The sequence below is a fragment of the Perissodus microlepis genome, chromosome 8, assembly GCF_051167445.1.
Source record: "Perissodus microlepis isolate ML-2025 ecotype Zambia chromosome 8, ASM5116744v1, whole genome shotgun sequence".
Classification (NCBI taxonomy): Eukaryota; Metazoa; Chordata; class Actinopteri; order Cichliformes; family Cichlidae; genus Perissodus; species Perissodus microlepis.
In genome coordinates, this window is record NC_140468.1 from 5,778,965 (window position 1) to 5,806,952 (window position 27,988).

The following is a 27,988-nucleotide window of genomic DNA, read 5'->3' on the forward strand; positions in this document are numbered from 1 at the left end:
GTTTTTAATCAGAAAGTAGGTTTTGTGTACTGGGAAAAATAGAGTTAGTATCCATAGAATTCAGCTTAAATTGGTTCAGTTTTATATCTATAGCACCAACACACAACAAGAGTCACCTCAAGGCGCTTTACAATGCTAGATAATGAAAAGATCAGTATTAGAGTGCAAACCCCAACAGTGATGAATCCCTGTTAGCACAATTTGGCAACAGCGGGAAGGAAGAACTTCCTTTTAACGGGAGAGCTCTGGCAGAACCAGGCTCAGGGAGAGGCAGCGTCTGCCACAGCTGGTTTTGGAGTGAGGAAAAGGATAGGAGAACATGGAGAACATTGAGAGACAAGAACAAAACAACAACTATGAGAGACAGAAGACAACAGTTATTGACATGCAGTAAATTTAATGACATTATTTGTATATGTTTTTCCAATTAGAATATGCTTCAGCAAGAGCACAGAATGAATATCAGCACACATTTAGGGACCTAAAGAGATATTATGACCTGGATACTACGCCGGGGTAATTTTGCACTAAATAAAAATATAATTGCATGATTTTAATCCATAACAAACACACCAAATAGACCACATTAATGTTTTATCAGTTTTTAGACTCTGTCTCCCAAACTGATTTCAGAATAGCACAGTTTAAGCCTGCGCGCATCATTAGGGATGATCGTTCTTAGGGCGGCATTTAGCCACGGAGCTCTCTGAAAGGGAAACTGAACTTTAAAACTGAATAGAAAATAAAACAGAAAAATAAACAGACCTCTAAAAACTGTAGTCAAGGTTAAAAAAAAAACTGAATACGTCATCAAAATTAACATTAATTTCTCACAGCTGGTAGAAGTGAAGACGAAGTGGATCCAAGATTCTCAGTTATTGTGGGGAGAAAAAAGTCATGGGCAGAAATAAAAACTAGTTTTTATTTATTTTTTTAATACTGCAACAAAGGAATTTGATGACTACATTTCCCATTATTCCTTTCAATCCCGACATGCAAGATGTACAGTGGCGTCACAGGCGTTTGGTAACGTAGTCCCCGCACGTATTTTTCATTCAGGCAGCATTTGAATAAGGAAGATGGCGGCTGCAGCGGTGGTTGAGTTTCAGAGAGCTCAGTCTCTCATTAGCACGGATCGCAACGCCTCTATCGACATCCTACATTCAATAGGTGAGTCTTAGGCTGGTGTTTTGAAGTGAATATCATCCCATTCACTGCTGTAATGAATGGTTTTACAGTTAGTGTGAGGCGGCGGGGTTAGCATGTAGCTAGTGGCTTTGAATAGCTGGAGCCGGTGGTGTGCCGTGCTGACTCACTGTAGAACGGTGGCTAACGGGAATTGCTAGCTGGTGGATGTTAGCTCGTTAGCACCGTTGCTAACTCTAGGCCTAGCCATGGAATGTGTCTGTTGGTGGTTGTCAGAATTGTGCATGAGTTCCACTGTGTGTGTGTTGGAGCTGTGACACTGAGCACAGTTCTCATTGACCCAACTAAAGACTGTCATGTTAGCATAGTTAGTGTTGAGGCTAACATCATTAGCCTGTTATCAAAAGCCTCTCATCAAAACAGTGAAAAGCAGCTACCTTATAAAGCGAGAGGACCTATAACCTGTTTCATAATCAGCTGGACCTCTATAAATAACTAAATGATGGTGTAAACACACGAGTAGTGGTAAAGAGTTCTTACATTTCCCACAACAGACATAGCTGTCCCCAATCTGCCTTGTCACACCAGCCCTACTAGCTGGCAAGATGTCCTTTTCTCTTGTTTACCTCTAAGGAACTTATGTTCTTTCCACCTGTATATCTCTAGTATCAGTGCTGAAATTATTAAATGCTCAATTCCCCTGAAACTGCTCAAAGGGGCAAAATAATTTCTTAGTTATTAAGCCACAAATTGACTGTTTCCCTCAGGATTGTTTTCTTTAGTATATTAGTTGGATTTTGGAGATGGTGATGGGACAAAGATATCTCAGTTTTGTCCTGCACAGCTTTGGCATTTCAAAATGATTTCAAAAGATTTGGTTATTGAGGATTTTATAGAACCAAGAAAATTAAATTTTATTTATTTAAATATTTTTGGTTAAACTGTTTATGTCACATGACAAATCACAAGATGGGACTGTGTATTGTTATAATAAAGTGTGGATCACTATGCATGTTTGTAAATTTACTTACCTCATAGTTATATTTTAATATTTTTTTCTCATGTAAACTTGTTCTGTTTATCAGTGAGAAGAGATGTTCAAGAGAACGATGAGGAAGCGGTTAGAGTTAAAGAACAAAGCATCTTGGAGCTGGGCACACTGCTGGCAAAGACGGGACAAGCTGCAGGTAATGTTCAAAGACATTCTGTGTACATTTTATGTTTGGCTAAAACCTGGGTCCTGTTCCAGAAAACAGTTTCGGTAAACTCTGAGTCTAGACTTAAACTCGGAATTGATTTACTCTAACATGAGAAAAGTTAAGCTTCCAGAAAAGCTCATCTGACAGGGGTGAAATTCAAGTTACATCAACTGAATATAAAAATATAAACCATACAGATAATGGTTACATCTAGTAAGAATATCTCACTGGGATTTCAGTATTTGTAGTGTGAACTTGTGCTGATCTGATAAGAGCTCTTATAGCTGCTTTAGGTGCAGCAGGAGGTGCCAATCAGAGAGAAAACCTGCCAGTGAGCAAGTTAGGTTCACAATCTGTTTAGGTTATACGTCTTTTTACAACAAAAAACTCAGTTTTCCTCATTTCAGGGTTAACAAAATAAGTTTTCACTAAACCTGTTGCAGGGCGCTGCTCAGACTAAGAGATGTTGTCATATATATGTTTTTGCTCTTAAAGTTTTGAATAAGTTTTTCTTGTTTTTGTCCACAGAACTTGGTGGACTCCTGAAATTTGTGAGGCCTTTCCTGATGTCCATTAGTAAGGCCAAGGCAGCTCGGCTCGTCCGCTCTCTGTTAGATCTATTCCTTGATATGGAAGCAGCAACGGGGCAGGAGGTGGAGCTGTGTCTTGAATGCATTGAATGGGCCAAGGCTGAGAAGAGGACCTTCCTACGACAAGCTCTGGAGGTAAAAAGATGTCTAGCATAGGCTTGTAAAAAAACCTAAAATGTATAAGCCCATACATACTTTGTCCACACCACGTATGAGAGCAGAAAAGTGTTAAAACAGTGCTACGAAGTTTTTTTTCCTGAACTCTATCACTTTTACACCAGATGTGGCCTTTCTACTTTATAAAAGAAAGGGGAAAGATAACTGGATTAAGTGGGGGATTATTTTGTATTTTGGAAGTTTGATAGTAAATACCTCCAGAGTAGTAAAAGCAACAAATTGCAGTACATGAATTGTGCCATTCTGATAGAAGAGGAGTATAAAGATGGTTATTGGATTTGTCATAAATGAAGTTATTGCTAGCTGATATATTTGTCCTCCCACCTGACCTCACTTAGTGCTGACATGGAACACAGTTTATGAGTAATGGTAGTGAAAACAAAGAAATATGATATCCCAAACATAAATAGCAGCTGTGGGAGAGATCAGATTTAATGCGTTCTGACTCATGGAGTGGGAGACGCTGTGATTTCAGACAGATAATGATGGAGCGATTGGTTGTGCAACACCACCACTGTGACTCTGAGATGAACCTGGATGAAAACAGGAAACCTATGAATCCTTTGCCTTTGCCTGAAGAGGATGACAGTTGTAGTTGTAATTTACAGCAATTATTGGAAAGCTAATAAAATGCTCAGTGCGGAGCTCGATATGATACCTGCAAGAAACAGTTTGATACCAGTTACAACCAGATGTTTTCATCATCAAAATGCTGTAGAAGTTAAGATTACTCTGATGGAATTAATAAAGGGTACGATTCTGTCATTAGTTGTTTCTTATAACTGCTTCCATGTCACAGCTGTTGCTGCTGTTCTCTGCTCATCTAACAGCTTCTTGTTCTTTCAGGCACGACTGATCTCGCTCTATTTTGACACCAAAAGATACCAGGAGGCCTTGGCTCTTGGTGAGTGTTTACAGATCCTTTTTAACATTTTTATGTTTTGGGTGAATAGCAATGTCTGTTTTCTACCACCAAGATATTTGGCAAGAAATCTTTCATTCTTCTAGTGCTAAATTTAAAAAGTTAATGCTTGACTAAAATACTTCATAAATAAGGGGTTATGGGAGGAAATTGAGCAGCACATATCAGCACTATAATTCATCCCCAGGCAATTACATAATTTTGAACAAAGTTATTGCAGAAGCTGGCGTACACGATATTAACCCAGATTTGCCCTCTCACCCTCAGGCTCCCAGCTGCTCCAGGAGTTGAAAAAGATGGATGACAAAGCTCTTCTGGTTGAGGTGCAGCTGCTTGAAAGTAAGACATACCACGCCCTCAGTAACCTGCCCAAGGCCCGCGCAGCCCTCACTTCAGCCAGAACCACCGCCAACGCCATTTACTGTCCTCCAAAGCTCCAGGCAGCTCTGGACATGCAGTCAGGTAAGAGTTACCAAAGTCTTACCTGGATTAACTTTCTGTCTGAGCGAATTGACAAAAGGGGAGACTATTTTTTTTTTCCTTCATTTTTTTATTCATAAAGATGCGGGATTGTAAAGGCCAGGTTCACACTTGACCGGCTGATTACTGCTGAATATTTCTTGCATGGGGCTGAAACGGTTAATAAGGCAGATGGATATAACGGCTAATGAATGGTGTGCTTATCCATTGTAGAAGGTAACTGAACAGACTACATAATATTATACCTCTGCAGGTACATCATCCATGCTCTGCTCAGTAGAAACGCAATGATCCGATACTGATTAAGAAAAAGCCTAAACAGCCTAAACAGTCCCTCTGAATAACTAGTGAAAAAAGAGGTGTCAGATTTAACACTGATGATGCTTGAAAAATGTTGCAAGGGTTAGTTTCACATTTTTACAGTAAAATGAACAACTTAGTTGTTCAGAGGAGGGGAAAGGACTGCATTGGACTGATGTCAGCAGATGCTATGACGATGTGAGATCGGCACAGTTTTCTGGCTTTTTAAGCCATCCTTTCCTGCAACACTACCATGTAAAAATTCAAACTTTGTCATTGATAGAATCTTTTATGTCATTCGATTGCACAAGTTGGATATGTGGAAAAATTAGTGCCTGATGTCTACCATGTTGTCGTCTTTTGGTTCAGTCATTGAGTGGTGCCAGGCATACCATAAATCTTTGACGAGATGTCCTTTTCTAGAGTTTAATATTGTTTGATAGGATCTCCTAGTAAATGGTAATTTTCTGGCCTTTTTTCCTTTTTTCTTAGTTTCAGCTTTATTTACAAAAAAGGCACATTTTTCTATACTTGTTAAGTTGAATGAAGTTATGGTGGTTTAGAGTAATAAAATGTTGATGTAGACAGTGCTGCACCATCAAGAATTTTTACCCTTATTAATAATTATTTTGTGTTTTAATAACATAAAGCAGGTCTTTTCTCGACAGGTGCATGACAAATTTAGATTTGATCTCCAGTGCCTCTAACGGTTATGAGTATCTGAAAACCACACAGTTTCTGATGTTGAAGCCAGAAGAGCTTGGAGGCACGATCTTATCGTATTTATTCATACGATTGCATACATACTCATGACACATCCGGGATGTTTTTGACTTTCAGTGTCTTGTCTACACGGCAAAATACAGACTTTGAGGTGCTTGGGATCAAACTGCTAAATTCCTGATTACAGGATGGCTGACTAAATTCTTAGACTTAGCTGCATAACACAATATGACCTGAAAAAATGACACAACATGATCATTTCTTTTGTACTTTCCAGCGTTATGATTAAGTTGTCCATGTCAGGCAACGCCCAGAGAAGCTCAGCACATGGTGGTTTTAATACTTTGGAGTCATGCAGTCATATGGCAGCCTCGGCGCTCCGAGTTTTTGTTGAAGCATCACATACTTCACTGTTGTGTTTTTGTTTTTGCCTGAAATGGTAACTGTCATGCTGTGCCATCTCTGGTGCAGGGATCATCCATGCAGCAGAGGAGAAAGACTGGAAGACGGCCTACTCCTACTTCTTTGAGGCCTTCGAGGGTTACGACTCAATCGACAGCCCCAGAGCCATCACAGCACTCAAATACATGCTCCTGTGCAAAATTGTACTCAACTCGTAAGTAGTACTTATACTGTTTTACAGTAATACGTGGTACTAAACACTCTTTAAAGGTCTAATGAATGTATTTATTACTTGACTCTTTCAGGCCAGAGGAGGTACAAGCCCTGATCAGTGGTAAACTGGCCCTCAGATACGCAGGCAGACAGGCAAGTACAAGCTGTCACTGGATTTTTATCCAAACACTGAAAGAATCACAAATGCTGCAAACCACCTTTTGAACTAAATAAAATAGAAATATCAGTTGTAGATTATTCACAAAGCAGCAGCTTTAGTGTGCAAAGGTGTAATAAACGTGTTATTTAAGTGAAACACACAGTTTTTGTGCGAGTGCTGCAGAATTTTACTCAAATCTTTGATGATATTTGAATTTAAATAAATGTGTTGGTGTGTTTCAGAAGAAAATGACCGTCACTGTAACTACCAGATATTTCTTAGTTTTGTGTGGGTGCTTTAATTTTTTTTCTTTATAAAAACATTACTAATATTTTATTTTCTCATCTTTCTGTTTGTAGACAGAAGCATTGAAATGTGTAGCCCAGGCCAGCAAGAACAGATCATTAGCAGATTTTGAAAAGGTAAGAATGCTTTTAGCATTGTCAAATTTTGCCCAGTGGCTTTACATAAAGATGAAGAAACACACATTTTGTCATTTTGGTCTCTTTGGCCTCACATTTGTCAGCTGAGGGTGAGGTGGCACACTCAGAAGTTAACGTTAGGTCCTCGATTTTCATTTTGAAGGATTAAAACCTTGACGTTTTGTGTTTTAAGCCTCCTTGTTGTTTGACAATTTAAAGTTTTCCTAAGTCAGAGTTTGGCATGTTCCAGGCCCTCACAGAGTACAGAGCAGAGCTGCGGGACGACCCAATCATCAACACTCACCTGGCCAAGCTGTACGACAACCTGCTGGAACAAAACCTCATCCGAGTCATTGAACCATTTTCCAGAGTGCAGGTGAGAACAGGCAGGGCTCAGGTGTATATAGGAAACCCACCACTGTAATACAAAATGTGAAAACTTTTACCAATTGGTCCTAAAACTTTACATTTGCTGAAAAGTAAAGTTGTATTTGTGTCTTTGAAGAAAAAACATCTCATAACATGGGATCATTGTAAATACAGCCGCTAGCAGACTTTGTTGCCCTGGCAGCCATATAAGCCACCCTCTGCTTTTCTGAGTTAATGCGATACCATCTCTTGGCCTGAAAGCTTGATTTTATAAGCAATAATGCTTCCCCTTCCTCTGCTGTTTGGTTTATTACACTTTCATTTTGGTGAAAACTTTGGGAGATACTGGCATCTTTGTCTCTAGAGTCACTGCATAACTGCGTGAATATATTTTAGATGCATCACCTTATTTCCCAAAGGTATATCAGTTTGAGTGATCCTGGAGAAACCCTGCAATATCCAGAAATGGCACACAGACACACTGTGGACTATTAGCATGATGAGGCAGCTACATTAAAAGCCTTTCTATTTGATTTAACTCTTGTGCTAATCATACAGTTTATATTGCGTATTTCTATCAAACAATAGAAGCTGAAGTCTGCGTGACTGCAACAGGTTTATTACTTAATACTAGTACAGACTGATATTATTGTTTGTTCTTCATCATTACAACTGAAAAATGTATAATTAAGACCTGTATTTAATTTGTGTCCTTCGGTTTTCAGATAGAACACATATCAGGTCTAATCAAACTATCTAAGGTAAGTGTTGCTGCATTTTGGATTTATTCTTTTATTTAAATTTTTTTAATCTAACATTCAGTCTTGTGTATCTGAGCTCATTTTTAATTCCTCATCTTTATCTCTTTAGGGCGATGTTGAGAGGAAATTATCACAAATGATTCTGGACAAAAAGTTTCACGGTAATTGTGTTGTTGTATTAAAAAAAAGTATTTTGCAAAGCTATACTCGGCAGTGTGCAGTAATACTGTTTTTTTGCACGCCGCCTTAGGAATCCTCGACCAAGGTGAAGGTGTTTTGATCATATTTGAAGAACCCCCAGTGGACAAAACATACGAAGCAGCTTTGGAAACAATTCAGAACATGAGCAAAGTCGTGGATTCGCTTTACAACAAAGCCAAGAAGCTGACATAGGTGAGTAAAATTAAAGGATTCGGTTATATGTGCAGTCTTCTTTCTCTCGTCTAAATCAGTTTTTCTTCTTCTTCTTTTTTAAATCCCCTCAGAGCAGATCACTGCAGCAGTGAGATGGAGAAACTGTGTGTTTGACCAGCGTGTGCAACATTTTCAGAGGGGACAAGGGAGAGCAACAGGAAGTCCCACAAACTGCAACAAAACAGGATCCCCCACCATCAAACCCTCCCCCCTCTCTACCCCTCCTCCACGGACAATTTCATCACTTCTTTTTTTTTTCCTTTTCTTTTTATTCTTTTTAATTTTGATATCTCTTCAGGATTCTGTATTAACACTCAGCGGCCATATCAGGCCATCAGGGAATATTGTACAACCACAATAAAAAAAGATAGAAAGGTTTAAGAATATATATATGTTTATATCTGCTGTAAGGTTCGGCCTGCCAAGCCTTAAAGCTGACTCCACTGCAACCTCAAAGGTGCAACTTTGACCTCTGTGGCCTCGGGCTCTGCGAGGCTTTCTCTTCCTCCTCCATATCTTTCAGAAGCACACTGTTCAGTTTTTGGAAGGTTGGGATGCTCCTTGGAGTGCTGATTTTTTTAGCCCAAGAGCTCCCTCTAGCTCCTTTTTTTTTTTTTTCCCTCCTCGCCATATCAATGCCAACAGTTAGTCCCCTCTGTATTTCAGATATGTATTAAACACTTTCTTTGTTTTTGGTTTTTGTGTTTCTTTTTTTTTCTTTTTTTTTTTTAAAAAAAAAAAGGAAATCAGATGGTTGCCACGTCTGCCCCTCCTGCTATTATAAGTTTCTAGAACAGACAGGATGCCATTTCACCACTAGTGCCATGTTTTCGGCGCTTCTGTTTGCCTCAGTGTTTGGATGCAATGAGATCGCAGGGTAGAGGTGGAGATCATCGCCTCTGAGCGTCTGTGAGTTAACCCGGGTGAACAGTTCTCCATTGTTAGTTCCTAGCACTAGTGTGGTATGCTAGCAACCAAACAATTTGTATGGTTTTGATTTGGTTTTTGATTTTTTTTTCTTTTCTCGTTTTGTTTTTCTCTTATAAAGACATTTTCGAAAATAAATATTTTGTATTTTAAGGATTTTGTCTTGTCTCTTGCAAAAAAGAAAAAAAAAAGTTGATAATTTGGGCCGATGGAGCTAGTTTGTTAACCACTAAGCTGCATGAGGTGGTTAGTAGGCTGGTGTTTCATGTTGCAAAATTCTCTGACATGCATTTAATGATGGTAGAGTATCCCAGATGATGTATACGATAGCAAATGTCTTTTTTTTTTTTTTTTTAAAAAGAAGAGGTGTTTACATTTAAAAAATTAAAATTACTCCCAAAATGGAGATGTTAACACCCTAAGAACAAGACTACACTTTTGTGTGCTGCTCTGTCAGTAACAACTTTACATCAAAGGGCATTAAATCCATTTTTTCTAATGGCTTTGATTTTCATTTTGCTTTTTTTCCCTACTAAAAGTAATTTGTTTTATCACATTGAATTAACCTTTTCTATGATTCTAAGCAAGATTTATTTCTTTTCCTCAAAAAACAAGAAGCACAAGTCGTTACTGTAGCTGTCATGATAATTAAGAGTTCCAGATCAAATACTACATCATTATGAGAAACTTTGGATCCCCTCGCAGCATTTCTACAGATTTCTTTCTTTTTTTTTTTTCTTTTTTTACAGATTTTCCACATCTGAAATAAAGATTTCCATTTGCCTTTGAAATTTAAGCATCTTGTTTTCCAGCTTATGTTTTCATAAATAGTTTTCTGCTGTCCATGTGATTTGAAGGCAGTTATATTTAAGTTTTTATAACTCATAGAACAAGACGTAGTTATCAAATTGCACATTTATAGTAGTTCTTTATTAGAAGTTTTTCATGTGGAAACGATATGATCCCCAGAGCAGACAGATCATACACTCACTGGACACTTACATATGCATTTTCCCTTTAAAACAGCCTTATTGCTAAGTAGCACAGGTGGAACAAGCTGCTGGAAACAATCCTCAGATATTTTGGTCAATACTGACATTACCGCATCATATCAACAGTTCCTGCAGATTTGTTGGCTGCACGTCCGTGATGTAAATCTCTCCCCTCCACCACATCCGAACATTGCTCTACTGCACTGAGTTCTTCATCTACAGAAACTATTTTGAGAAAACAAAACAAAAATGTTTCACACATTATCTTCTTCACAGAATCCACAATCCATCTGACTTAGCACATTTACATTTTAGCCACATTTTTTGTTTATTTGTTCTTTTCTCCCATAATTCTTGTTCCCAGTGATAATAATGCCTATATGTTTAATATGTGTTTTCACCTTTATATTACAAATTACAATGTTGTATCATCCACAAATTGACATTTTAATATCTGATTTCCTAAAACATTTATTTTTCTCAACGCCATTGTTTTATTATAGCTGGACTTAGGACCAGATAAGCCTGGTCCAAGGGCTAAATAACATCCCAGTTTGAAATTTCTGAGGGTTTCTAATATGAAAGGAAAACACAGGCATAATAAAAACTGAAGACTGTAATCTAAAACTAAGTCTAAACCCAGCCTAATGTTATTGTGGATCATTTTTCCCCATATAGAAAAGATTTTGTTTTATCTATTATCTGACACAGCCTTTTTTGTCACCTTGGAGCAGTCCAACCTGGGAGAAGATCAGTTTTATGGGTGTCTAAGGATTTCAGAAACAAGCTTCCCGTCGCTTGTGTGATGACGTTACAGTACGTGTTGAAATCCCGCCTCCTTCGACGTCAGTCTGTGCGTTTACCTCTGTCAGCGGAAGCTTGATGCAGAGTTTTACCAGAAGTAGGATAAAAAACAAAAACAGCCCACAGTGATGTCTACACGGGTGAGTTTATTTGAAGCTCAGACTCAGAAGTACACTTGGAGCGGAAAATATTGAAGAATAAGCCGGAAGTACACTTAGAGGACTGCAGGGGGGTTTGTACTCGGAGAGTGAGCCAGCACAGCACTAGCTGTGTGGCAGATTCAGTTGTCATTCATAACTTCGTAGGCAGCCCGGAAGACAAATGGAGTATCTTATGACCAGTGTGAAACTCAGCATTCATGCAGCTGTTTTTGTTTCCCACCTGTGAATTATTATAAGTAACATTTGCCATATTTGGGCTGTTTAGCTGTGTTTTTAGCCTCGATATAAAAAACCTGCTGTTCAGGGTTGGATGTGTCTCTGAAGTGAAATGAAGGAAGTGTTGCGGTGTTTAATGGGTAAAAGGGAACAAGAAAGGCACATAAAGAGAAACGTTTACTGTAAGCCCAAACTTACTTTTAACTCAGTGTTTAAAAATTGCATTTTTACTAATACTTTAGCTACTTTCAATTAACCAGTAATTAAGTCTGAAAAGCCCTATGCCACTGGGTATAAGGCTTTTCAGAGATATAGGGTATTTGGTGATTTTAAAAGTGTGATATTCTAATATATCATCCTATATATTAATTCACACACATGAAACAAACACATTTCACCAGCATTTTTGTTATATGTAGTAATATATTTGCTTAGGTACTGGGGCCTGTAATTGAAAGCAAGGTTAGTATAGTACTGTATTAATGTGTGTGTATTCTAAATGTTTTGATCAGTAATACTGGAAAAGAACTACTAGGCCATATTAATAAAGTTTAGTCTATTTGAAGGCATCTCTGTCAAGACGTGAGAGAATCTGATGCATTATAGTCAAGTAGCTTTTACCATTAAAGTTGTATTTAATACAGTTAATACTATAGCATAATTCATGCGCAAAATATTAGTAACCATAGCTTTAAAATTAATGTAGTGATCGTCGTATAGATTCACCTCGGCATAGTACAGGTGTTACTGTCAAAAAGAGAAAGAATGGGCTGTTCTCAGCCAGTGCAACATGTAAACGTGCATTTTGTCTGCATACACACAGCCTTAGTTTTTAGTCAGTTTTGCTGTAGCTGTGTAAAACAAAGTGCCGCTGGATGAGAGTAAGAGGAAAGATCAATTATCTTCTTGTTTAAGCTCGTTAAACAGATGGTTTGATAAAGGACTTTTATCAGATTTTTCCCAGTAAACGTCTTGAATGTTGATAACAGAAGTGAGGGCTGCTGTGGACTCTAGAAAAACATGTTCTTTCATTCCCCCAGTTCAACATCGCGGTCACTCTTTGCTGTGTGGAGCTAAGTTACTAACTACACCCATATTGACAGTAAGCTTCACTGCTGTTCTGTCATCAAACTTATTGCTGAGAAAAACAGAGGCCTCTTGGGCTAAATCTTATAATAGATACTGAGTGTAGTTGCAAATGTGAGTCAAGTATGGTTTTACACGCCATGTCACCTTTCTGCTGTACAATACAATTGAGTCTGTTCACCTAGACGTAGTGTTTTCAATGGGAGAAACATTTAATGGTTCATCCAGGTGACTTCTTCAGTCTCAGAGGCTTTTTTTAGGCTTTTTTTTGGTACTTTAGTACTTTTTTTGTTCAGAGAGGAAGGGGAGGGGGCCCACTGAACATGGGTCAAGACACCTTCCTGCTATTGTTTTCCCTTTTTCAATGAACAAACCTAAAACAGTTCTTATTATCACCAACAACTCGCCAAAAAAATAACAATTCTTAATACTTTTGACCTCGGATAGACTGACAATATGAGATTATCAGGAGAGCTGAAAGGCACAAGAAAGCCTACTTCCTGAAATGCTCAAAGTAGGCCAAGATTAACGTTTTTAGATCTAGGTCAGCACTTAATCATCTTTTTGGATATTTGAGATGAAAGCAGGTTAAATCTTGGTCGCTTTCTAAGAAGGATGTAATGAGATGGGGGTTTTCTTGTAATTTTCAGTGTTTCTACAGTAATTTGGTTTGGTAATGTTTTTTTTTTTTTTGCTACCCAGCCTGTATGCGTCAGTATAAAGACTTGTGTATGAATTTGCCTTGAGACATTTTCTGTTTTCATAGTTTCATAGTTATTTTTTTACACAACAGCCTGATGTGGAGTCATAAAGATCACTGAGCTGCAAACCTAGTGTGCAATTACAGTACAAAATGATTCTTCAAGGCCAGTCTAAGAGTTGACTAGGCTACGCAAAGAGAGTAGTAAAAAAAAGCATGCATGCATGTGACTCAGGTGTGCAGAAAGTTAATGTTCTGCTGTGGCTTTGACATCATTGCTTTGCATAGTGCAACTGACAGGAAAAAACCTACCAGCACTGGAAAAAAAAGATTGTACATGTCACTTTCCCCATGATGCACTTCCCACCTGACAAATTTACCTTTAACTGGTAAAAGAAGTGAGGTAATGTACTAACAGTTTTAGCTTTCAAAAGTCTAAATTGGAGTTGCAAAATTAAATTAATTAATTTACAATTATTCTGGCCAAGTGTGATGATCTGATTCTTTTTTGTATGACCATAGGCCGACCAAACCTTTTACCCTGAGGTTTTTCTACACAAAACCAACACAAGTGATGTAAAGACATAACTTGAGAAATGCTTTTATTTGTATTTTTTGTCTTTTGCAAAGTCACTTTTTTTTTTCTCTGTTCAGGTTATGCAAACGGCTCGATGCCCATCAGACGAATTGTCGCTCACCAACTGTGCTATCGTCAGTGACAAGGATCAACATTTTGAACAGTGAGTCAGATTTTTGGTGTGCATCTACACAGGCTGTGTGTCTAGTTTCGTCAAACCAGTGGGTTTATGTATCAGCTGATAGTGATGTCTGCATTCAGATTTTTGACGTTCTAGTAGATGGACAGACCCAGTTAACAGACCCCATTATGGGATGGATGTTTGTATGTCCATGGCATTTGCTGAGTCATGGTCTGATTAATCCAGTAAGATACAATTTAAAGTAACATAGATACAAACTGTTGTTGTTATGTTGTTAAAAGGCCAAGAATGAACTGTCCAGCCCAAATCATTCAGTTTATAATCATAAATTCATCAAAGACAATTAACGTAAACATGTTAGGTGCTTCTGTGAAGGGCAGTCAAACATGTTACCATTACATTTATAATATATGACTTCATTCGTAACTCCAGCCAAGGTATCTTGTTTGAAAACCTTTGTCAAGACAAAAAAAAAAGTAATGGGAATTTGTTTGTTTCAAGTGTTTGCTTCACGTTTGCTTTCCTTCTAATTCTTCGTCTCGATGCAGACACGTGATTGTGCGCAATTCAGCCCACAAGTATGTTTTCACCTTGAAGCAGCATTCCAGTGTGAACATCAACGCCATCGCCTTCAGTCAGGCTCAGGTAGGCTCAAATGTTTGAGAGTTTCAGATGATCCTTGGCTGCATGTTGTCACTGATTACTCGGTTCCTTGATGTATTTCCTGCAAATATGATATCTCGGTATTTTTACCGATACTTTTTTACCACGACTGTTTTCTGTAAGTACAGCGTCTTTAAATTCAAAGGTTGTAGATGTCAGGACCTTAGCAGGTCTTAAATTGGGTAAAAACAAACTCAGATAAACCATAAAACATGACTTAAATAAATGTGTCATAAATGAATAAAGTTAAAATGCAGAAACAGTCTGTGCAAAATTAATTATCAGACCGTGCAATGCTCAAAGAAACAGCAAAATAACCCAAGAGATCTACTTCAGACTGTACAGGCCTCAGCTAGCATGTTAAATGTTAAGGTTCATGACAGCACCATTGGAGAAAGAGTGAACAAGTATGACTTGTTTGGAAGTGCTGCCAAAAGAAAGCCTCTTCTCTCCAAAACGTAAACAGCAGCATGGCTCAAGTTTGCAAATTTATATGTGAACAAACCACGAGGATTCTGGAGCAATGTCCTTTGCACAGGTAAAGCGGAGATGTTTACCCATGATGTACAGTGCTACTTTGGCAAAAACTAAATAGTGGATATCAGTAACAACACCTCATGAGGGGGGGGCTTGTTTTTCAGCCAACCTGAGCACCTCGCAGTCATTTAGTTGACCATGAACTTCTTTACATACCAAAGTATTCAGGTGTTAAATGTGAGGCCATCTGTCCAACAGATACTAAATCATCAGGGGTAATTACACACGCTGCTTCTCCATTGTTTATTTTTTGTTAAATAATAATTACATAGTGTAATATATGATGTGTTTCTGTTCATCTGAGGTTGCATTTACCTAACTTTAAGACCTGCTGTAGAATAGATCATTTATTATGTCCTGAAATGTAAAACCTTAGACTTGACAGAGTGTACTTTTTCTTTTTTATTGATGGTATATACTGTATTTTGAACAAAAGCAGCAGGTGAGCTGTTAGGTGTGCAGCAGTGATCAGAGTGATTGACTGGAAAATGTGACTTCCTAGCACGTATTTAAAAGCAGAGGTAACCTGCGTCAGGAGCTGCTGTAGTTTTCAGGAAACTTGGTAAAACACTTCAACATTTTTCCCTTTTGACCGATTAATGTTTTTAATCAGTAATAAATAGCTCAGTGTTTTGGATGAGAGGTTTCTATGAGTTCCTGAGCCACAGCTCATTACCTACAGTAGATTGCAGTAGTCACATGATCAAGCTGACCAGCATGGAAACTAAAACAATGCACTGTTTGGGACACAGTGAGCAGCAACAGACACAAATTTGTGTCATAGATAACTTCCACTTATTAAAAAAATGCATGAAAACACTTTGATGGTGTTCAACAAAGCATATTGTTGTGTATTGCTCTTTTAATCTTCATAGCAGTTTGCAATCTGATATTCTGACAAGTAAACTTAAAAACTGTGGTAGTTTGAGAGCTCTTTGCATGGACCTCTTTGTTTGTCTCAAACTGTCTGTTCCTGCTTTTTCCTCTTTTTGCCTTGCCTCTCTCTGCCTGCTCTTCTTCCATCTATAAACTTGGCAGCTACGACCGCACACAGGTACTACTGTAACCCCCTCAAAATGGTCTTATTTTACCACAAGAATTATACTTACTGAATGACCATTTAAAACATGGAAACTGAGTCTGCCTGCTGTCTCAAATAAAAATGGCTAGTTGCCCATCAAAGACACGAGTGATGTATTTCAGTGGAGTTTTGTGAAATAAGACCATCTCGCAGAGGAATGTTGCACTGTGAAACGTGCAGTGATGTTTTCTGTGTGGTAGCTTCGTAGAAAATGTTAGTGCCTTTCAGACTGCTAAATGTTAGCAAGGTTGTTGCCATAGTGCGTCACTTTTTAAGAGCAAATGATAAGGCATGGAACTAAATCAATCACTTCTCTGTGTTCACAGAGAAAATGGGCAGGCATAATAATTGGACAAGAGATTGAAGGTGAGTTGAAGATTTAATCTTTTCAATGCATTTTTTATTTAAAGCTTTCCACATTTGGCCACTTGGGGGCAGCAGAGCAAAATGAATACAAAACATGAAGTTTTTTTTGCTTTTTGTTAATTTGCTTTCTCCCCATCTGACTTCTTCTGGAGAAAGAAGTCCCTCTTCACTTTACAGATATGTGATACCTTGTAAATAAGTAATAAAGTGTTCACTTCATTTGAGGTTTTTCCTGGTTCATATTGGGGATGAATTTGTGAGACAGTACACAAGATTGACAGAAATCTCTGCATTTTCATCCTTTTTTCATCCTGTTATTCTCGAGGCTTTAGAATGCAGTTATACTGATATAGCTGATAATTAAGATAAATTCTGATAAAATACGGATAATTTCTGTTATGAGCAGCTCTCAGTAAAAGATTAGTTGTTTCTTACATATATGTACAGGGTGCATAGACTAATGATTGCTCTAGTAAATAGGTGTGAAACTCATTTTAGTTCACAAGCCACATAGAGCCCATTAAAGAGAGCCAAACTAATGAAACCAGTGCACCACCAGTCTAAAAACACCTCTAACTTTAGCCTGAGTTTTGTGTAAAGAGGTTTCAGTATATTCTGAAAGGTCTAACACAAAACCTTTTGTGATTGCTACTGTTACATGGTTGTGTATTTATCAACAGAGTTTCAGTATTTCTCTCATAGAAGTGAATACCTTTAGAGTCACTGGCAACCAGATAAGAAGCACTAGCAGGGACCTTGAGGGTTCTTTGATGTAGCGTGCATACTTCTGACTGTACACTGCAGTCTTTCTCACTGTGCTAACTTCTGATGGTCTTATCATACAGATTTCTAATTGTGCGTGAGGTTAGATTGTATAGCTATTATTCAAGTGTCAGGAGGGAATGAGGGAATATGATTTGCCCGGCAGATTGAAAGACAGTTTAACAATATGTGTAGGTGTTGCCTCTGCATATCTGTCACAGAGGCTAGCCAGCATCCAGTGAAAGAGGAAGACTTTCCTTTGATAGATATTTTTACTTAGCCCCTTCGGCTAAAGTGGTGCGTCTTACTTGATTTGGGGGGAAGAAAAGAATAAATGTCGTCATAGTTTTAAAATTTGATCCCCATGAAAAACATGAAAGCCCTTACTCTTATTCTTCACGTATTCTTATTCATCAAATCACTATGTTTTGGTATTTAAACCTACCATGTATTTAATCATTCAAATCATTTTCATAATGAATATAAATGTGGTAGCAGTGTCTTCTAGTGACTATGATTAATTTGGGCATATTGAATGTGGATATTTCCACTACCTGGCAGCAGTGGAAATATCAGCACGCTACTTGCAGACTATCTCATTTTCATAATGAGATAGCAGCAGTTTGATGACATTCAGTTTAGAGTGAAAGGGGATGATGGATCATATCTAATTCAGGAGCTGCCTGCTGGATTTCACATTTGGTTTCTCACATTAAAGGCTGAAGGAGCTGCTGGCTGCTAACGAGGAGCTAGTGATGTGGTTATCCCTCCATATGCACTAATGAGCTCAGATTCAGCTATTTAGTTAGCATTTAACAAGAGATGAGAGGGATACTAGTAGATATAGCAACACTCTCTTTAAATTCTAAAGTTATACATATCAGAATGTAATAAGTAACCTGGTGGTTAGCAGGTCTTAAAATTAGGTAAATAAAACCTCATATCAACTGCAAAAAAACTACATATTGCATTTGTTATTACTTATTTAATAAAAACTAAGCCAAATGCAGATGCAGTGTGCGAAAAACTAGGTGTATTTTACTGCCCTGTGTTGCTAATCAGCTTTATAAAAGCAACATTTTATCAGTTTGCTGTTCTGGACAGTTTAGGTGGGTGTTAACAAAATGCAAAGGAGGAATGATGCCAGCAGTAATCAACTGTAACTGCTCATCAATCTGGGAGTGGTTAAAAAAAAGTCAATTTTCACATTTTGAAGTCCATCATTCTGCAGTGAGAAAGATTATTCACAAGTGGAAAACTCTAAACAGTTGCCAATGTTCCCAGGAAGAGACCTAGCACATTCTTCTTTGGAAGTGTTGCCTCTTCTATTTACAAAGAACATGGCAGCATGGTTTAGGTTTGCAAAATTGCATCTGAAACTTGTGGTTTTGCACATCAGTTTATTCTGCTTTTATTTACATTTTGTGAGGCTTCATAGCCTTTTCAAACAGACAGTATAGTATAGTTTTTTAGTTGCATTCATTTTTTTTATTAGTATTGGGGAGATAAAATTACATTAAAGCTACTAATGTCATAACAGACTGAAATGTTTGTAGGCGATGGTGATGATAAAAACAGCTTTCATGATGTCTTTTTTGACAGTTTCTCCTTTTTTGTTTACATCGGTAGGCATAATAAATCATTTGGGATCAGTGTTTAGAAAGAGTAGTATGTTAATTAACAAGATGGAACAAGAGAAGCACTGACTTCTATCCAAATAACATGACTCCAGACAAATTCTAATGTTGCGCTTTACATGGTGGATATATGAATTGGCAACTGTTTCCTCACTTGTTCACTATGAAGTATTATCTTCAATATAACTCTGTTTTGAAAACTGCTATACAAATAAAGTGATTTTTATTATTCGGACAGCTTTATTAGGTGATATAATAAACATTTTTACACATGCACTACAGTCCGACACTTCTTCAAACATTACTTTAGCTGTTTGCAAAAATACCAACTGTCACATCCAGCGTTAAATAGTCTGCCAGCTCCCCACTACAGTGCCCGTGAGCAATGATTCAGGTTAACGAGAAATACTTTGTGCTTTCATTTTGTTCTTTTCTGCCATCACAGTGTCAAACTACACGTTTGACAAGTCCAAACAGTGTGTAAGCAACATGACCGTGGAAATCGACTTCCTGCAGAAGAAGCATGCAGACAGCAAGGCCTACGACACAGACAAGATGGCTGCTGAGGTCCTTCAGAACTTCAACAACCAGGCCTTCAGTGTTGGCCAGCAGGTGCTTTTTGGCTTTAACACTTTAAATACTGATTCTAAAGCAAAACCGGAGACCACTTTTAAAATGAAGCTTAGTAACACCTTTACACATAAATTTAAGAGTAAATGTGTGATCACTTAAACTCTTTTACTACTTAAATGTGTGTGCGCTTGTTAAACCGATTATCTATGTGTGTTTTTGTTCGTTTTGTCCTGTGCATGTATCTTCTTTTTTAAAACCAGCTCGTGTTGAATTTCTGCGAAAAGCTGTTCATCTTGGTGGTTAAAGATATGGAGGCCATGGACCCCAGCATCCTGAGGGGAGGACATGGTTCTGGGAAGAAACAGAAGGTATCTGGAGAATATTTTTAATGCTGTCCCTTGATGTTCACTCACCTATATACCATGGTAGCTATTAATTTTAATCCATACAGTTTATCTTAAACCTTCTCAGGTAGTTAAAGGGCCAGATGTTGTACCTGAATGTTGATTTCAAACAGGTTGATGCTGTTATTGAGGCAGTGAAAACAGGGCAGTGTCTCAAGCTAGTCATCATCTTACTTTTGCTTGTTTCTTTAGATCGACATTGGTTTGTTGGTGCCAAACAGTCAGGTGATTTTTGAGAAAGCAGAGAACTCATCCGTAATCCTGGCCGGTGAGTGTTGGACTTTTACTTTTTCTCTCATTGTAAAATAGATTCTCATATACCTACACTTAATACAAAGTGCAAATGTGACTGCTAAAACCACTACACCTGTTACACCTGCATTTACGTACATCTACATTAACTACATCTGAATCAATTCTCTAAAGTACCACAAGGGGGCACACTTCACTCACTTAGCTTGGCCTTTGGGGTTTAAAGGCATTGGGTGACTTATTAATGCAATATTTTAAATACAGAAACCAAAACTGCCTCAAGGAGAGTTTAAAGTTACATTTTAAAATTTTAAATAACTTTGATGCACATCAAAATAAAGCTTGCGACGTCTAAGATACTAACAAACGGAGGAAAAAGGAATTAAAAGTGTACTGTTGAGTGAATAATAAAAATTTTTATGTTTTACCCTCCAGGGAAATCTAAGACTCGAGAGTCACGCCAGTCTATTATTAGCCCAGACTGGAACTTTGAGAAGATGGGCATTGGCGGCCTTGACAAGGAGTTCTCGGACATCTTCCGGAGAGCCTTCGCCTCCCGAGTGTTCCCTCCAGACATAGTTGAACAGATGGGTAAGCCCCCCTGGTTTTGCCATCACATATTCATTTGTTTGTGTCTCTTTTTCCACTTTTTATACTGCCATGCTTAAAGTCTGATGATGATTTAAGACATCTGTGTGATGAGGCCATAACTGGCCAACAAAAAGAAGTCGGGTTGAGTCGAAATCTATGAAAAAATGACCCTATTTCTTACTTCATCTATGATCTCAGGAAACTGTTTCATGATGATGTTACTGTCTAAACTGTTTCTACTCTTATTGGCTCTAATATGGAGTTCATTTTTTAAATTATCATCCCATTTGGAGTGATAAAGCATTGATCCTCAGTGTTTTGTCAAAGAATTTCATAGTCACTCGATATGAGTGCATTTGTCCATACTTGATGAACACTAACAACCAAAATGTGGAAAGAAAAAAATTAATCCTAATAATCACTGTTTTTCTCTCTCTCAGTATTTCTTCCACTGTTCATCAGATTAAAGAGAGTACTCATGCTAAATATAATCAGTGTTTTCAGTTATTACATTCAGCTTGTGTTTAATCCTTTCGTCGACGTAACACAAACATAACGTCGAATAATTCCTCTGAGAAATGCAGCAGCATTACCTGAATCGGCAACCCCCACAGTGAGGGAACAATCAAAGCAGTGTCCTTTCTGGGTGCCTGGACCGTGACTAAAATCCCTGCTATCCCCTCTCATTAATAAATCTTTGACAGCAATCAGATTACAATGATGATTCATTTGCCAAAAGGACAGCAGCTCATTCTAATGAAAGCCATCAGGCGGTCTTTGTGACTAATACGCAAACTCTCGCTTCTCACACGCATTCACACACATCTGTCCTAATCCTTGCTCCAAGAAGCTAACAGTCTTGTGAAAATCTGCTGTAAGGACCTCCAAAGCATGGCAAATATACACTTTACATGAGTTTCCCAGACTCTCCATACCTGCAGAGCTAAGAGCGGCAGTGTCCAGCAGTGTGCGAGCTGACCTTTAAACAGTTGGTTGTGTGCAGGGATTGGCCTTTGGCTGTGCCCAGCTGGATGTTCTAATGAGATGGCATGTCCTGATAGCGCACCCAGCAAAAGGTAAAGTGGTAATTGGCAGGCGTGGGGAGCAGGGGGGTGCAGGTGCTGACAGAGCGGCAATATGCGTGCATACGTCACACATGATGTGTGTTTGCCTGAGATGCTGAGAGCTTCACCTTGTCTCCCCTTTGCTCCCAGAGAGGTGAAGCAGACAGAGAGAAGCTTCAGTGCTTGCTCTTCCAAACCCGACACAACCACATCACTTCTCCCCACCTTGCAAGAGAAGCCAACCCCCTCGTCTCTACGCTCTCACCTGTCAGACTGGGCCGCTTTTCCCTCAGCAGGCCAAATGGCAACTCAGATGGTTATCTGTGGCCTCTCAATTAGTCTGAGCTAAATGTCATTAACCAGGTGCAAAAGGCCATTTAAAAGAGCCACACTGTAAACATCACCGAGCGGAGAGCTCATGGATTCCACGCATGATCTTCTTGGAGAAGAAGCAAGTCTTTGAAGGAAATCTTAAGTGCTGGAATTATACGGCTTACACTTCTGCTCCTTGGTCTGATCATTAAGTTCATAATCTTAAAATGAACAGCAGCTCAAGATATTTTAAGGTGATATGAATGTGCATGTGCAATGTGCAATGGAGGTGAGGTAGAGTAGGTATTGCAAAGAATGCCTACACTACTTTGTTCATGGTCATCACACATTTACCCCCCAGTCAAAGGGGGAAAGGTCAAAAATGTCTGTATTTCTTAAGAAAACTAAATTCATATTTCAGCTTCTTCTTCTGTAGACAAACTATAGAAACTTCATCACCTAACACTAACACCTTACTGGCTGACTAAAACTTTGCAGGGCGTCACTGCAGCCCCTTCTCAGTCAACAAAAAAATAATCCATTAAGATCATTTCTATAAAAGGCTAACATATAGCCAACTTCTTACGAAGGATTGAATATTAAGCTTGAGTATGACGACAGAGCGATAATACACCACAATACTAGGGTGTATGCCAACATTTTGCAGCTGCTACATTGTATAAAGCTAAAATTATTGTCCTAAATCTTGGGTAATGATCCACACTTAAAGGAAATGCCTTCTCCTGTTGCATTACTATTTTCTTTTAACTGGAGAAGCCATTGGTCATCCTTCTTACGTAACCTCTGGGCTCTCCAGTGTAACTAGCAGATTTCCAGGCCAAGACTTCCTGTTCTTTTGCTTGTCTATGTTTACTAGTGCATATATATTTAAACACAGCTAAAATAAAGCTAAAACATTAGTGGATGAGACAGAGTGGTTTTGAATTTGCATTTCAGCAACGTAGTTCTCCACGGACTGTTTATCTGTTTGCAGCCAGAGCCTACTCAAATGTGGCTGATCAGTACAACCTGGACTGCAGACAGAAACCAGATAGCTTCTGGTATCAAATCCCTTATCCCTTTGTGAATAGATTTAGCACATTCTTATGCAGACATCTGTTTAAATAGGTAACTGTTTTGGAAACATATGATACAAATTATGCATTTTGCCACTGATTTCTACTAATTTTCTAGCTGTTAAAGTGAACCGTGGGTGCTCGGTTTAACATCAGCTCCTCTCCTCTGCTTGTCCATCTGTCTCCAGGCTGTAAACATGTGAAGGGAATCCTGCTGTACGGCCCCCCAGGCTGTGGTAAAACCCTGATGGCACGACAGATTGGCAAGATGCTGAAGGCCCGGGAGCCAAAGATTGTCAACGGCCCTGAGATTCTCAACAAGTATGTGGGAGAGTCTGAGGCGAACATCAGGAAGCTGTTTGCAGATGCAGAGGATGAACAGAAGAGGGTGAGAATAGGACACGATGTACATTTTGTATTGTTCTTCCACAACAGAGCCAGCTTACCAAAGCAGAGCAAACATAAAAGTCCTGTTTGTATTAATAAATGAGTCTGTTTTGTTGCAGCTCCCAAGTAATATTGGCTGTGTTGCTAGAACTTTCCTAAACTTCTAATCTAGAAGTCATCAAAAGTCACTGTGTTTGTTCAGAGTATTTTCTCAGTAGCTATTAGTATTCTTCCAACATCCCAGTGAAATACCGATAAGCACTGCAGAAAAAATCTAATTTCTCAAGAGTGGAGAGATCTGCCCTTTAGCCAGACATAGCTGTAATGACTTTTTAAAGTTTGTGCGTGCGTGTGTGTGTGTGTGTGTGTGTGTGTGTGTGTGTGTGTGTGTGTGTGTGTGTGTGTGTGTGTTTGAAAGGGAAGAGGGGGCACTGAAACCCAGCAGTGATAGTTGGTTTGGATGGTGTGACATAAGCCTCACTCTGCACCACTTAATGAGGGGCTGGGTTCTCTTTGACCTCCTATAAGACCTCCCTACAAACCCCCACACACACCGTGTATGTGTGTGACATTAACAGCTCTACACCTGCTTTAAATGCTACGTCAGAGTCTGACAGGTCCGTAGATGGAGCGATAACCCCCCACCCTGCTGCGCCATTGCTTTTTTTCATTCATTCATAAGAGGCTCAATACTTGTATTCAGCTCAGGATGAAAGAAAAGCAGTCACGGTTTCTTCTTGCTATGCTCCTGTGTCTCAGCTGAAAAAAATTGTAATTTGATTTTATATTTTACAAGGTTATTATAGTTTAATAGTATACTTTTTAGTAGTTTTATTTTAGTTTTATTTTAATGTAAATTTACAATTTCCTTATATTTTCCTTATATGTTTGCTGTGTGGATTTTACTTTAAATTTGGTTTTTATTGTTAAAAATGTAATTTTTTGTATTAGTCTCACTCTTGGGTTGAGTATCTTTTCATATAATAGGGGGCATTTTTAAAAAACAGTTTTTACAATATAAAAACTTGACTCACATTTTCCACTTTCAGTAAAAAGTTTACTTTCAAATTTTATTTTATTAACAAAAATATGTATTTTTTTTGTTTTTTATGTTATTATAGGAAGCTTCTTTTTTTTATTCTTCTGCCTCTGCAAGGTGCTAGATGGAAAGCCATTTTATGGAGTTCCACATTAAATCACTGTAAATTGAATTGGATGTCAAGAAAATACAGGTCAGCCAAGGAGAGGCAGTACCCAGCTGTAATAACACTGCTGTGCTTACTTTTTGTTCCCTAAACTTTTAAATGAATGTCCAAACCAGAACTTCCTATGGTTTGCCAGCTTCAGATCTTACAAAAAAATGCCTGAGACTTTAGTTATTCCAGTTTCATTAACCAGATTTTCTTATTTTGAGAATTTTAGTAGCCAAAACAAAGTCAGTTTTCTGCACATCTTCCAATAAAATGCAGCTGTATCAGGTGCGTCTAAGCTCCAGGGCAGAAAACTTTGGGAGGACAGAAATGGACCGCAGCACACTGATGAATTTTCAGCCTTGAGTTGTGCAGGCAGATGAACTTTTCCACAGAATTCAATGGCCAGCACCAACATACTTTACCCGAGGACCCGAAAACTGACTCCCAGAACTAAGAGACAATTATAATATTGTAAGACCTTGAAAATAACAGAGAGCTCCTTAAAACCAACCCCCTGTTTATTTGGTAAACTTATGCATACACCTATATGTTTAGGAAAAGGAGCTACAAGCAAAATTAAGCGTGTTTGAGAAGGAAAAAAAGTTTAAAATACACATTTGTGTTTGTCTATAGTTTATCTTTTAGACATTTTTGCAAATTGGTGCATGTTTAAAGGTGTTGATATCTCTTTTCTTCTACTCTGTGTATATACAGCGCTTATATCCTCCAGATGTTCCAGATTTACTCCTTTCAATAAGTTTTTACAGAGAGGGCTTTGTTCATTTATCATTCAGTGCATGATTTAGTGCAAAAGATGGACTCGTTCTGGCTGTTGGAAGTAATTTCTGATTTATAGACAAATAAAAACTTTTATATGGCAATAAAATCAAACAAGAGCTATGTATCTATACTATCCAGTTCTGATTTCAGTTTAGGAAAAGTGTGTCAGGAAGGTCATATTTATCTAGATAAATCTTAATTTTTATATTTAAGCATTACCTTTTCTAAGGCTTCTAATATAAAGAGAGAATGTTCCTTAATTGATTTGTAAACAGGGAAAGTTATTTTTTTTAACCTCCGTAGTTCATCTGTGTTGTCTCCCCTGTAGCAAATATGATAAACATGCATATCACCTTTGCACTTTCAAGTAAGTAGGTGTAACTGTGTAACACCATCTCCTGCAAAATTACTTATATCCAGCATGACAGATGTAGAAAAACTGGATTTACTCAGCATTATCGAGGCGATGTCCTCCCTGCTTGTGTGAACAGATGGTATAGGATAAAGGTGCAAAGCAGGTATTTACAGTTTACACATTAATCTTCCTCCTCTGCGTCTGTGTCGGCGAACAGCTCGGTGCCAACAGCGGCCTTCACATCATCATATTTGATGAAATTGACGCCATCTGTAAGCAGCGTGGCAGCATGGCAGGAAGCACAGGAGTCCATGACACCGTGGTTAACCAGCTGCTATCCAAGATCGATGGAGTGGAGCAACTCAACAACATCCTGGTCATAGGTGCAAACATGCAGACATTTTCTCGCAGTATATGTAAACTAGCATAAACACTTTCACACTTAAATCCCGTCCTGTGTCACGCCTGAACAGCCAAACTCTGTCTCATTACTTTTGTTCTTCCCTTTCTTCTGGTTTCTTCTCTTTCTGCTGTCTTCGTGTGTGTCTGCCTCAGGTATGACCAACAGGCCCGACCTGATAGATGAGGCCTTGTTGAGGCCAGGAAGACTGGAGGTGAAGATGGAGATTGGTAAGAAGTAGCGAACACACAGAATTTCATTCAGTAGACTTAAAACAGCGTGTCCACAGCATGTCTTTTGTCCTTTCTTCCTTCTCTTACCCAAACCGGTCACGGCAGATGGCCGCCCCTCCCTGAGCCTGGTTCTGCTGGAGGTTTCTTCCTGTTAAAAGGGAGTTTTTCCTTCCCACTGTCGCCAAAGCGATTGCTCATAGGGGGTCATCTGATTGTTGGGGGTTTCTCTGTTGTATTATTGTAGGGTCTACCTTACAATAAAGTGCCTTGAGGCAACCTTTGTTGTGATTTGGTGCTGTATAAATAAAACTGAATTGAACTGAAAAGAAAGTTAAAATGATTATAAAGAACATATTTTTAAAACCTATGAAGTAATTAGTTAAAGTATTTGCTCAAATAATTAATAGAAAATCAGTGAAAATACTTCTACTGTGGGTCAGAAAGTCTTAAAAACAGTGTAAATAAGTAATACTCGTGCTATCAAATGAAGAAGTAATGTATCTTGTGCAGATTTCTGCAAGTTAATACCAGCAGCCTTACTGGTAAAGCTCAATGGATGCAAGACTGTTATCAGCTGTGACTCTTTAACTGTGTGCACAACAGAACCAGTACACCACACGCGGTCACTGTCTCTATTTCCTTTTCCGCTTTATTCTTCAAGGCTTACCGGATGAAACTGGGCGAATTCAGATCCTCAACATCCATACAGCGAGGATGCGGGACAACAAACTGCTGGCTAGCGATGTCGACGTTAAAGAGCTGGCTGTGGAAACCAAGAACTACAGCGGTGCTGAACTGGAGGGCCTGGTCAGAGCTGCTCAGTCCACTGCCATGAACAGACACATCAAGGTCAGTCCAAGGAGCTTATTTACTGTCCATTTATTAATGTGTATGTTTTGTGGGTTATAGAAAACAAGGAAATAATAGTAAAATGCCCTCAGAGCAATATGTTGTTCACTAATATAAGAGTTAAAATATTGGCAAGCAACCAGTATTTTCCACAAGCCAATACGCACTATAAAAAGCAAATACAAAGTTTAATTAAAGGGCAGTAAATTTAAAAAGAAAACTAAAGGAAGAGAAGAAGGAAAGTAGAAGTAATGCAAAAAATTTATTCAACTTTTGAAAACCTGTTCTTTTTATATTAGATACATTATTTTCAAAAGCACTGACAGGAACAGTGTCGTGTTCCTGGCTTAAGTTGCAGGCCACACACCTGGTGGGCATAATATATGGTATTATAGTGCCAGTTTAAGCAGCCACCCAGGTGTCGAAGGGTTGGGTAGGTATCCAGGTGTGTGTGCTTGTGTGTGTGCCCTCCCTTAAGTGTTTTATCAGGTGCATTGGCTCAAATCTATACTGCTCAGTAAGGCACAAAGATAAGGTGAAGTTCTCATCTGTTAAGCGTTCTGCCCCCGCAGAGCAGCAGATATTGGAGG

General features: G+C 38.5%; 2 protein-coding genes and 1 long non-coding RNA gene across 4 annotated transcripts in view; 2 read left to right on the plus strand and 1 right to left on the minus strand.

The window, feature by feature from the left end:
* Positions 1 to 1,041: 1,041 nt before the first annotated feature.
* psmd11b (proteasome 26S subunit, non-ATPase 11b) lies at positions 1,042 to 9,708 on the plus strand. Its single transcript, XM_084937175.1, has 13 exons — positions 1,042 to 1,170; positions 2,232 to 2,333; positions 2,874 to 3,070; positions 3,959 to 4,016; positions 4,302 to 4,496; positions 6,009 to 6,153; positions 6,245 to 6,305; positions 6,672 to 6,734; positions 6,985 to 7,110; positions 7,829 to 7,864; positions 7,974 to 8,025; positions 8,115 to 8,257; positions 8,350 to 9,708. The coding sequence occupies exons 1-12, from the start codon at positions 1,080 to 1,082 to the stop codon at positions 8,255 to 8,257; spliced, it is 1,269 nt and encodes a 422-aa protein (XP_084793301.1). The 5' UTR covers positions 1,042 to 1,079; the 3' UTR covers positions 8,350 to 9,708.
* Positions 9,709 to 10,113: 405 nt separating this feature from the next.
* Positions 10,114 to 11,000, minus strand: LOC146381239 (uncharacterized). The gene is made up of 2 exons (XR_014801022.1): positions 10,922 to 11,000; positions 10,114 to 10,422 (listed from the first exon to the last, which is right to left on the minus strand). It is a non-coding gene; the product is annotated as an uncharacterized LOC146381239 (long non-coding RNA).
* A 33-nt stretch (positions 11,001 to 11,033) lies between these two features.
* Positions 11,034 to 27,988, plus strand: part of LOC146381240 (vesicle-fusing ATPase-like) — a 30,283-nt gene continuing 13,328 nt past the window's right edge. Inside the window, exons 1-12 of one of the 2 annotated variants that reach the window (XM_084937176.1) lie at positions 11,034 to 11,141; positions 13,819 to 13,904; positions 14,432 to 14,528; positions 16,491 to 16,530; positions 19,375 to 19,541; positions 19,763 to 19,870; positions 20,099 to 20,174; positions 20,594 to 20,749; positions 23,390 to 23,589; positions 26,134 to 26,299; positions 26,472 to 26,546; positions 27,211 to 27,398. In XM_084937176.1, the coding sequence (XP_084793302.1) occupies positions 11,130 to 11,141; positions 13,819 to 13,904; positions 14,432 to 14,528; positions 16,491 to 16,530; positions 19,375 to 19,541; positions 19,763 to 19,870; positions 20,099 to 20,174; positions 20,594 to 20,749; positions 23,390 to 23,589; positions 26,134 to 26,299; positions 26,472 to 26,546; positions 27,211 to 27,398 (1,371 nt within the window). In that variant the 5' untranslated portion in view covers positions 11,034 to 11,129. Of the gene's footprint in view, positions 11,142 to 13,818; positions 13,905 to 14,431; positions 14,529 to 16,121; positions 16,138 to 16,490; positions 16,531 to 19,374; positions 19,542 to 19,762; positions 19,871 to 20,098; positions 20,175 to 20,593; positions 20,750 to 23,389; positions 23,590 to 26,133; positions 26,300 to 26,471; positions 26,547 to 27,210; positions 27,399 to 27,988 lie in introns of those variants that run through there. The other variant, XM_084937177.1, reaches the window with a different exon arrangement.

What these genes read in the sequence shown, in the direction of transcription:
- psmd11b (XM_084937175.1), top strand. Translation starts at nt 1,080, where the DNA reads ATGGCGGCTGCAGCGGTGGTTGAGTTTCAGAGAGCTCAGTCTCTCATT. An exon ending in CGACATCCTACATTCAATAG is followed by an intron (nt 1,171 to 2,231) that starts GTGAGTCTTAGG and finishes TCTGTTTATCAG; the next exon opens with TGAGAAGAGATGTTCAAGAG. An exon ending in CCAGGAGGCCTTGGCTCTTG is followed by an intron (nt 4,017 to 4,301) that starts GTGAGTGTTTAC and finishes TCTCACCCTCAG; the next exon opens with GCTCCCAGCTGCTCCAGGAG.